Genomic DNA, 12034 nt, shown 5'->3' on the forward strand with positions numbered 1-12034 from the left:
CCAAACATTTTTTTTAAATGATGTGTTTGATTTTTTTTTGTAAATGAACTAAGTTCAGACATTTTTATATAAATGATTCGAATTCTGTTTCTAGTGGCACATATTTCTGCCCATAATAAAGCCTTATTTGAGACAGTTGCAGAAATGTATGTATCAAGTCCTCTCATGAAATAGGCAAGTATCGATGAGATGGATGCATTTGTCTGTGGATTCAGGAAATGTGGGACCAAAGTTAAGAAAACGACAACTTGGCATTCTGACAAGACAACTGCAAGGCAATACCAGCCTCTCCTGTAGAAGCGTGACAGTAAATCAATCGTCTGCATCAATCAGTGGACTTTATGATAAAACCTCTCTCTTACACTTCTTGTCAGACTGTGTGTTGGTGCATGTCTGCATGTTTGTGGAGGCTGGGTGAAATGAAAACAGCACTACTGAGAAGACAATGTAGTGTTCTATCAACAGTGAAACAAAACAACAAAAAACACAGAAACTGTGTCCTTGTACAGTATATGTTGAAAAAGTGTCTCATTCCCTCACTCGGAGGAATACACAAACTCACCATCGAAGGCCTTGTACTGTCCAGTGAGTGAGGTCTGTAGGGATCGGCCGGCGTCTTTGAGTAGCCCCTCCATCTCCCTGCGGCTCAGCGCGGACAAGTTGTCCTCCATGTCACTGGTGCAGCAGGTGTAACCCTGGGGGCAGATGCGCAGGTGCTCCCCTAGAAGGAGGACGGATGCAGAGGAGGAGAAAGGATGTAGGAAAGGGGAGATGGAGTAGGAGACGAGAAGAGAACAGATAGGGGTGATGAAAAGATGAGGAGATGAAGAAAAGGGACAACAGACATGGCATTATTATTTCCAGGTTTCATCAGTTCAGTCAGCAATCAACAAAACTGAGATAGATAGTTCCTATGTAGCTGCTGTATAAACTATTCAGCGGTGAACATGAACATGACGGGGAGAATTAGCAGCCAGGGCTGTTTTCATGGCCGTGAACGCACCCTGTTGGCAGTCGAGGTGGCGGGGCTGAATGTTTTCGCCCGCCTGATTACCTGGCAAGATGTGGGAGCAGTGGAGCAGGAGTACGGCATCATCTCATGCAGTTGTAATGAGCATTCCTGACACACATGCATGTGTATGCATTTGAAAACATGTGTGTACACACACACACACACACACACACACATACACACACACACACACACACACACACACACACACACACACACACACATATATATGAATACAAAGGAAGCACACAATGTAAAGCAGGGCACAACGAATCACATGGAGATGTTAGTGGTGTGAAAGAGGAAAGAAGGTTTGAGATGATTCTGTTGGACTTCAATATAATCATCTATCAGTATGAAATATATGAATTAAAGCTTCTGAAGCACGCACAGAGACAAAAGCGAACATACAAACATCTAAATGTTGTAGCAAGGATGCAGATTGGATGGCAACCCTGTTGCATTTGTGCTGTTGCTCATAAGAGGGAGTAACTTTTAATACATGTTAAGGAGCATCTAATTGTTCTGTCACCCAAGACCTTCCTCACAGCCATAAAACACACGTGTTTTTCTTTTACTCCGAGTTGATTTCTTTCGCCCATTTAAAGAAGATAAGATACATTCAAACCCCAAGGAATTGAACAAATGTTGGCGAAAAGGATGCCTGGCTCAAGTAGGAGTGCTACATTTAAAGGAGCAAGAACAGTGTGTGTAACTGACAGTCCATAGTCCGTATGACAGCAGCCAGCATCTCCATTGTTATTTGATAACAGTGTGCCACTGGTTGCACGTTGTGTTAAGCAGTGTTTATAGATAGAGTGCAGGCTGTAGTATTTCCATCCTGATTGTATTACTCCATCCATGGAAGAGACACCTAACTGAATCACACCGAGCCCACCCTCCCACCCAAAAGCCTGGCAGTGACAAGCCTTCTAACTGTCTCTCTGTTGGTTCACTCAAAGCTACACAAAGACAGGGCCGAAACTTAACCATCACGTCTTGTTTGTCTCAAGTTGTGAACAATTAAGGAATATGGCCACTTATTGTTATTATTATTATTATTATTATCTAATTTGGACACGTTTTGAATTATTTTTGGATAGTGACTAAACCTATCTTTGCTAAAACATTTTAAGTCAGGTTTTGAAATACATACAAGAAAATGACCATATATATCTGCAACATCCAAACAATCACAAAATGCTTTTTCATGTACACAACATGTACAGTGAAGCATCTCCAAGACCTTTGGCCCCGTTCTCTCCTTTATTAATAAAATGAATAGGCTTAGGTCTAAGCCTCAGTCTAATCGTCAAAGCTTTGCAGCTTACACATTCTAATATTGTGACTGTGAAGTCTCAAAATGTTTACTGTACGTCTGCATCATCCTCCCAACTTTGCTTTACGTAGCCTGCACAAACAAATACAATGGACACACATAAGTACAGGATTAGAGATGTAATGTCCCTCTGTTATTAGCATGCACCTGGTAAAGGTTCTGCTAAGGCCAAGTCTATAGGCACAGTGCCACCATCGATAAGATTGATTCCCATATCCTCATCACTAATGCTGGGTACTTCTGTGTGCATGGGTGCAACCATTACAAGCATGCATTTCAGCTCCATGTATCGTAGCTGCAAGCTGAGATAGTCACTGCTGCGTACTATCCACTCTGAGATCTCGGCTGTACTTTACAGTCAATGACAGTGCATGACAAGAGTCTATATGTACTTCACTGATCATATGTCAACCAAGTTTCCGCAGCTTTCATTGAAGTGCCTCATCTTGACCAACTCTAAAGTGAAGCAATTAAAGGCAATTTTTCATCTTTGAGCACGAGAGTGGAAGACGGGCTGCTGAGATCGGAGGAGAAGGTGACATTGAGCATCTCTCAGCACTGTATAACTGGTCATGGTGTGACTCATCCACAAGCCGAGGGAGAGGGAGAGAGAGAGTTTGTGGACCTGGAGATGGGCACTTGTATGCAAGTCCCTGTGATTTGTGCGTGTCGGTGAGAGGACAAATAAATTCAATGAGGGTGGTGAGAAAGTGAAGAAGAGAGCACAAAGAAATGGAGAAGTAAAAAAAGGGAGGTGGGATAGGAGGAGTGAGAGAGAGAAGCTTGATGGAGGAACTGCATACAGCGCTATCAGGGGTCAGCTGCTATCTGTCAGCCCCTGGGACAGCCGTTTAAATGCCTGGACTGGTTTTAGTGTCTCTGTGTATTACGGGCCTGTGGCCATTTCTTCCAGTGCAATCTGCTTGCTGCCTGCCATTTGAAGGACATCTGTGCAAAAAGAACAATACACACTTAAAAGCACAATACGCTCACACACACACACACACACACGCACACACACGTACACGGATAGCAGGAGGTGTGAGGCTTCCACGTGCAGCCAGGCAGAAACCGCCTCTTCAGAGGGCCCATTTCATATATTAATACAAAGTAGTTTCCCGTATACACTCACAACATCTGCTGATTGGACACGCACACATGCCGTTTTAAACGCACACGCAAAGGTCCTGGACACACATCTGCCACACAGCAGAAAAGGTCACCTGTAAAAGGGCATTATGTTTCCAGTTGGCTAACCTAACAGTCGGCTAATGTTACAAACAGGGCAGACTTGGTTAACAGCAGTGTGTGTGTGTGCGTGTGTGTGTGTGTGTGTGTGTGTGTGTGTGTGTGTGTGTAAAACTGTGTGTGTCTATTTGGGTGAGAGCGACAGTAAGCCATTTCCAATCAAAGTGTAGAGGAAATGTATCCTTAACAACCAGACATAGCTCTCGCTTTTACACTTACACTCGTTCGTTCTCTCTCTCTCTCTCTCTCTCTCACACACACACACACACACACACACACACACACACACACACACACACACACACACACACACACACACACACTTTCAGTCTAATAGCCAGAGGATACTAGAGTAATCAACAGAGGACAGCTCAATCTGGAGAGGAGCTCTTTTAGTGGGAGGCTCCAACAGACACATCTAAAGGGCCACAACAGAGAGGGCAGCTAATGCTAATGCTTGAGACGCTCAATTGTCTGGGCTTACAATACCAGAGCCTATTTTCTGCTCTTAGAGAACATGTTTTCATTACATACCACAAGACCACTCCTCGTACATTAGAGATTTATTCTTGCTTTAACCAATTTCCAGCCTGCCCTCAACATTTCCTGTCTCTATTGTTCTTGAATTGCTCCTGCAGCCTGAATAAACTTCATGGAATGCACAATAAACCTGAAAAATACAGGCATGATAATGTTCATCTCACAATAGACGATGAATTGAGTTTAAACTGTGCAGTTACCGCGCACAGATACAGAAACAAGAAACAAAACCACACATGAATGAGATCTGCTCTTCAAAAATATTCAAATTGACAGAGTAGGTGTTCTGCATTAATCCGCTACCTTCTGGGAGGCCAATCAGCACAGAGGAAGCAAGCCAATTATCTGGCCTCTCCTAAAATTACACACATGCATAAACCACCCACTCACCCAACAATTATTCTATGCGTGGGGGAAAAAATTGAGAAACTATTCCCCCCATAACAGTCAACCACTGCTTCTTTCCGTCTTCTTTTGACAGACACGGCTGCTTAATGGTGAGCAATTCCCGAACCATTAGCTTATCACTGTTCACCAGGGAGGAAGGCTCCTATTAAACAGTAATCTGGGAAGGCAGAATAGGGTCGTGCACGCTTTGATAAAGCATGGGAGAGGCTGACAGTCAGCGGCTTTTAGAGATGGTGGGAAACACACAGAGAGAGGAGAGGGAGGGCAACAGGAAATTAAGAATGACTCAAAGCCAAAGTGTCTCCGTCATTTGTCTGTGAGTCTGTGAACAAAACAGGAACAGCCAAAATGCTGGCCTTGTTCAGTCATGTCACCTTCACTGTGTCACTATTTAGTGTAGGTTTTGTTTCTTTCTGGTCCAGGCAGGGGTACTAAAACAAAAGATAAGAAAAAACTAACACCGCCTCACAACATAATGCACAGCAGTTTATTTGGTCCTCTCAGACAACGTCACGCCTGTGACACGTCTTGAAGCCACATTAGTTCCATCAATTCAGAAAATGTTAACCTGTGCAGGTGTTATGCTGATTGGCAATTTAGACTTTGACTGTTCAGTGTGTTCATGGAGGATTTTCCGCATGCCCCCACAGCATATTTAAAACCTCAGTTTATTTGTCCTTCACATTGGTACGGTGGAAAATTGGAATATAGGATTTCTTTTTCTTCCCATTGCTGTCTGCTAAAGGTTTTTTTGCCTTGAAGCACAGTGTGTATTTAATTCAATATTGAAATGATAACCACACAGTGGAACAACGGTTGTCACTAGAGTAAAAAAAAATAAAGTTTGCATGTTTTCTTTGCAGGAGACTTCGCTGGAGGGATTATATCTCCCGGCTGGCCTTGGAACGCCTCGGGATCCCCCAGAATGAGCTAGAAAGTGTTGCGGGTGAGAGGGAAGCCTGGGTCGGCCTGCTGAACCTGCTGCCACCGCGACCCGACCCCGGATAAGCGGCTGATAATGGATGGATGTTTCCTTGCATTACTAGCATTTGCATACAGCTCAAGACTGGATGTGGAGACTGCAGAGAAAAGGAATTGGTGGAACTGTGTATACATAAACATTGTCTCAACTGTTGGACCTATGGACACATATTACTTTTGTTTTATCTGCTCTTTCTTGCGTTCCCCACCGTGACCACTCTGTGTGAACTGTTCTTGGGTTACACATTGGGGGAAATATTGCCAGGATAAAAGAGATTGAATGTTACCTGGAGTTAACCAGTGTATTGGATTATGCTTAATCTTGCTCTACAAATACTTTAAAAATATCAATTATCAAGCCCCTACTCAGCCTGAGTTTAATTGAGCATTCAAATAATTTCTTGGCCTTAATCGACCCATTTTTATTTTTTTTACTAAGCACACCACCCGAAATGCGAAAATATGCGTTAATCAACGACCTGAACTCAACCCGGCTTATCATTTTTTTTAATAAGCCCACAGTTGTATTAATAAAGAAGACTTAATGCTTGATGGAATTAATGCTCAAACTAGGCAACAGTTCCGGTTATATTTCTGCAGTCTGACACTGCTAAAGCTTTGGAGAAGTATACAGGAATTTAGGGCGCATGTGAACAGTTGGTAAATCTCCATACTCTTCTTCCTAGGCACATTTGACAAAATGGCATAACTTCGACCACGCTTATATGCTGACACACACAACGAATGACTCCTGGTTCTGATTGCATTGCATAACTGACACGTTTCAAACCGCAGTGTACAGAGTGTGTGTGCGTGCGCGTGTGTGTGTGCGTGTGCGTGCGCGTGTGTGCAGTGCACACATGCTGTGGGATCTGAGAGATTAGCAGCCTAATCCAGTCATTGATGAGAGTGTTTGCGTGTGTGCCCACAGCCAGGTGGATTAATGCCAGTGCCAAGGAAAACACCCATGGACCCCAGGAATCACACACATACTCCCACACCCACACTTGAGCAGTGGATTAGGGTTAAACAGGTGAAAAGTAACAGGGCTATTTGGCAACTGAGCTTGACATGTCTCATCCACCAACTGTGCATGCTGACATTTCACATGCCGAACAAACATATGCTTAATACGGACGGGCTGGCTAACAGCTACCACCATGCATTCCCGCTTGCTGTTAGTCCGGCTACGTTGTGCTCATAACTATCACACACACAGAGCGACCTACGGGCGACCCAGGCTTTAACCTAGACCCTTAGTGCTCACCAGTCTGGTAATGTGAGACAACCAGAAAGTCACATAAATAGCTTCCTCGAGCCAGACGAGGCGGCGGCCACAAAACACATTAATAACGCATAACTAGTGAGGCCGGCTGATCTCCATACTGCCTTCTTCTAACTGACTACCTGAACGGCCAGTGACTATTACTCTCAACTGTCTCCCTCAACAGATGCTCACTTGACTTGAGTCAAACTCATTTTAATGGGCTGGGAAAAGATTGACCAGCTACTCATTGGGGAGAGGAATGACTAAAGGAATAATGTAATGGTGTGTGCTGAGGAGAGATTACTTGGTTGGAGTTTAATAGCTCTGGCTGTGATTAACTCAGTGGTCAGTCTGTGTTAACAAATGGAGCAGATACAAATTTAGTAAAGTAGGGGAAGAGTATAGCAAAGGACTGGACACGGTAAGACAGGACACTATGTTGCCCCTACATATGTTAACGGCTACCTACAAGCTTGTTTAATTTTACCATAACTGTGTGCTCATGCTAATGCACAATTCAGTTTTATGTTGCCCTATCCCAAAGGAAAAATAAAACACGTATTTTGCAATGGTAAAGAAAATGCTAATGCAATTATTCGGTCTTGTTTAGAAGGTGTGACCTTTCAGAGTAAAAACACTAATAGCTTCAGTATGAGGAGCACAAAAGATAATAAAATCATGATGAACTGTTGATATCATCTCCCATATTAACAGATGTGAATCAGCTGCTGGAACATCAGACAGACAGAGAACAACAGTGATAGTGTCATTGTGTACGTACTGAAATGGGTTAGTGAGGACAATTTCAAACGCTAGAGGAGAGAAAGAGAATGTGAATGGGCAAGGGAGACAACCTAAACTAAAACATCATTGTGTTCCTCGTTTGGAGGCCCACTGATAAGTCATGATAAGTCATTGGGCCATGATAAGTCATGGCCCAATGACCAACACAAAACCATTGTTAAGATGCAACATGTCCGCTGGGTCGGGCAGAACCTGTTGGATCCCGAGATGGATTACAACAGGTTTTCTAAACAGGAAGCTGTAGCTCGTATAAACATGTTTGACTGCCCACTCTGGTAACACACATGAATGCGCACAACTGCCTTTACTCTTTGTCCCATCTCCTTCTGTCTCCTTCCGGCTCAGAATAAACTAGAGTGAGAGAGCCAGCTGCTTTGAATGGTGGCAGCGGCCTGTCCCATTCACTTAGCAGGTAGAGTCACAGTGCTGTCAAGGAGGCTGACGTGGTTTGGTAGCATCCCAACCAGCATGCCAACGTGCCCATTCATGTCCTGCCTTTTTCAGTGTCATCTCCACTCTTTTCTATTCCCACCATTTTTTTTTTTTTGTTCACTCATCTGTTGACAGAGATTAATTCAGACTGACCTGGAATGCAGCAGAATGTAATTGACGTAGACTTAACAAGAATAACACATCCATCAAAATACTGTACAGACAGTTTAGACACACACTGTAGTTACACCCTATGACCCTCCCTGCATGTTACAGGCATGTCCTAACTTGAGTTTACTGACTTGCCGGATCCCGAAATGTGTGAGCAAAAAACAAAAAAAGAGAGACAGAGTGTAAAAAAGTCTGTGAAGAAGTGACTCTGAAGAAAGTTATCCTGCTGATGTGTATCTGAACCATATCTTAGACATATTCTATTGTAAGCCATCTCGAAATGAAAGAAGCAACTACATCCTGCAGAGAGCTGACCTCATTCCTGTGGATGGAAGAATGTGGAGTGTTGGTTTTGAGTGTGTGTGTGGGTGAGTTTTCCACTGACGATCGAGCAAAGGTCTTTGACAGGAAGCATCAACAGTTGAGATCCATAAGGCGGAACATCCTGTCATGTGACACGGACTGATGCTCCTGCCACCCGTGTAACAGCCCGCAATGAGGCTTCCAAAACTCTTCGAGATGAGGATGAGGATAAGGAAGGAAGGACAGAAGCCCTTTTCACATAATACACTTGTAGCATTGCTCACATTGCTCACAGTCAGACATTCACAGTTTCCTAGAAAGGAACATTTCTGCATTCTCACAGAGGACAAAACAGTTCGGAAGAGATCTGGTTGCAACACCACAGCAGGCCGAATTGCACAAATAATGACGACATAGAAGAAGAGCATTCTCTAACGTTTGTCTAATTGATGTATTGTTTATTTCATGTGTATCTCCGACCATTGGTGGTGATGAGGAAAAGGGCTCCAGCTTCAGCTCCCCTAGATTCTGTCAACGCTCCATATGATTTGAGCATTGTACCTATCGAGCAGTTAACAGCCTTTTAGCAGCTAAAGAGCCAGATAGTCAAGAGTTTAAATGTGTTTTAAGTGTGTGTGTGTGTGTGTGTGTGTGTGTGTGTGTGTGTGTGTGTGTGTGTGTGTGTGTGTGTGAGAGAGAGAGAGAGAGAGCTCATGGCTTGACTCCTATAAGCGTGCAAGCTTCCCTTTGTGCCGGTGCTGTCTCCTGATGGTGAAAGAACAAACAAAGGAGCTAGTTCCACGCCGCCTCGTGCTGCTGAGAGGTGGAGAGGCTGAGAGATAGATGCTGACCTGCTGTTGTCAGGGCCTGTCAAAGCAACAAGAGCTCGAAGCACATTCAGCTCCGGAATGAGTCAGAGACACGGACACGGAGGCTGGTAGTCGGTGATGCTGCTGAGAGAGATGTATGTAGGGAAAACAAATGGGAAGGTGAGCACTTAAAAAAGGAGCCGAGGCGGTGTGAAGGAAAAAGTGGAGAGGATGAAACGTTTTCAAAAAGAAACCACAGATACACTAAGAAAGATAAACAAACCCTGGGAGGGATAAAAAAGGAGAAAGGGTGTGGAACCGAATGATTTAGTGACCTCCAACTAACTATTTGCACTATGTATTGAAGCAGCTATAATCCATATTTTAAAAATCACACTGTAAAAATATTTGGTTGTGTGATTTGTTGAAAAACTAACAAACGCTTGACACGACTTTGATTTGAATATGTGACTTGGATGACTGGTTCTTGATTCAGAAGAAACGATCCTGATCCTCATCTTGATCTTACATCAATGTTCCCCCCAACCCTAGTAGACACCACCTGAATGTCACTCTGTGTATGCTGGATGTGCAAATAGCCAACATGTTTGCAAAATAATTCACATTATCAGCTTCATTAAATTATGAAAAATCACCATGACTATTTACCAAGCCCTAAAGTCACGGCTTAAGATTGCTAACTTTGCCTGAGAAGTAGCCATAAACATCCACAAAAGTGATCAATACTATATGTAAACATAAGCATGCAAGTCTCTTTTAATAACCTTGAGACATCAAATATACATCATTATGCCAGATGATTGAACAACCGGTTCTAATACTTTTCTGCCAGGTGATAAACTAACGAATAAAACTTTCCCACAGTATTGCTAGAGAGTTGCAGGCACAGCTGTTACCTGCCAAGACCTTTGACTCTCTCAAGCTCATCTCCTTGTTCTCACATTCATTCACACACGATGAGTATATGAAATTGCCCATTGCACATTGCACAATAAACAGCACAGTGCAGGTTATGCACATTGTTAACTTCCGAATCTCATAGTGTGTATCAAACGAAATACAGAGAGATACATTTACTAGTAGTGCGCAATTATTTCTTTATTGAGGGTTGTACGACTTGCTAAATAATAATAATAATAATAATAATAATAACGAAACCACTTAGACCTCCTACATTTACAAGCTGTCAGAAAAGATTGATGTTTCTAACTTACACTCCACAGAAATAATGAACAGTCTGTTCTCTCGCTCTCATTCTTTGTATGGAAATGAACAGAAATCCATTTTTAATAGAAGACAAATGGCACATTTGATGGAAGACTTGAATGTAATTCTACTATTTAATGCAGCTCTTTTCTCTCTGCTGTCACAGTACAAAGGCCCTCATAAAAGGCCGTCAATCACCAGCTCTCAACCCACAAGCACACACCCATGACACTCCTATCAAACCGTTTTCAAAGCCAGATGGAGAGGTTGATGAATCCTCGATTAGATCTTCTATAATCCTCAATAATGAGTCAGATAAGTATTAAATGTTGGTTGATCTGATCGTAGATCGGTGCTCATGTGACGATGACTGACACTCTCTACTTGAGATATCAGATCAAAGCATAGACAAATCTCTCAGTACATCCCATAGTTCATGCACCCCCCTTCCTTTGCCTCTGGGAAATTGGCCGGGGAATCTGGGCTTCCAAAGAGCAGATCCACACTTGCCCAGATCCTCAAACGCTGGCATGTTTTATTTGTGGCTGGGGCTAGACATCACTCGTTACCTTGGAGTTTTTTTTCTTATCAGTATGATTTTCTCATTTGTCTACATTTTAAATCAAGATAAATAGTATCATCACCGTCATTTAGTGGCTTTATTGGTTTGTTCGCATGTAGTTAACTTACTGTATGTACACTCACTGCCTTTAAGCATTAACATCAACAATCTAGCTGAGGTCTGATCAATCAACAAAGCACCAACAGCAGCACTTCAATCAGTGAACCAGAAGACAGAGCTTTGTATTCCACTGTGTGGGTTCCTGTTCACTGACAATCAGATGCATTATGGCTGTGGGCTTCAATGACCGTTCTCAAGCGACCGCTCGTAAGTCTCGTAACCAGTGAGTCATAGTAGAAGCCAGATCTGAAACAGGGGCTGACATGGGAACTAACGCAGTACAAGGAAAGCCCTGTTTTGGCGATGGTGTGTGTGCGCATGGTGTGCGTGCCAAGCTGTCTATTTTGAAGTCAGGTCAAAACAGGCTAGCACTTCAGGCCTCACTTAGTCACTGTGAGTCAGTGAAATGTCTTGACAACAGACAGATAGATACGGCTAACTGACAGCCAGGCCGAGGGACTGAAAGGCAAACAAACAGAAAAATGAACGTCACATGGCAAAAGTGCAACAAGACAACAGAGTGGAAGGGAGCTTCAGGATGGGCAGGCAGGTAGGCAGACAGCAAACAAAGACAGATGGAGAAGGCAGTCAGCACATACACAAAGCATTGGAAAGCAACAGGACTGTCAAGACGAAGATAAAGATGCTGAGAGAATGTCAGAACTATTAAGTCTTCAGTTTCTCCTCGCCTCCAACCAGTCTGTTCTCCCTGCAATCCTCAGTAAATCACCATAAAGCATCACAGAGAACGTTTTGCCGCAGTAGCTCATTTACGAAACCAGGCCACCAAATCATTGTTCTATGGAGGCCA

At 43.3% G+C, this 12034-nt stretch overlaps 1 protein-coding gene across 1 annotated transcript in view; it reads right to left on the reverse strand.

Annotated features, from left to right (window-relative positions):
• gpc1b (glypican 1b) overlaps positions 1–12034 on the reverse strand; it is a gene marked incomplete at both ends in the record, with an annotated part of 56818 nt that overhangs the window by 23894 nt on the left and 20890 nt on the right. Inside the window, one exon of the mRNA XM_079227366.1 lies at positions 563–721. Coding sequence (XP_079083492.1) covers positions 563–721 — 159 coding nt within the window. The remainder of the gene's footprint in view (positions 1–562; positions 722–12034) is intronic.

The sequence above is a fragment of the Taurulus bubalis genome (genome assembly GCF_910589615.1).
Source record: "Taurulus bubalis genome assembly, chromosome: 1".
Classification (NCBI taxonomy): Eukaryota; Metazoa; Chordata; class Actinopteri; order Perciformes; family Cottidae; genus Taurulus; species Taurulus bubalis.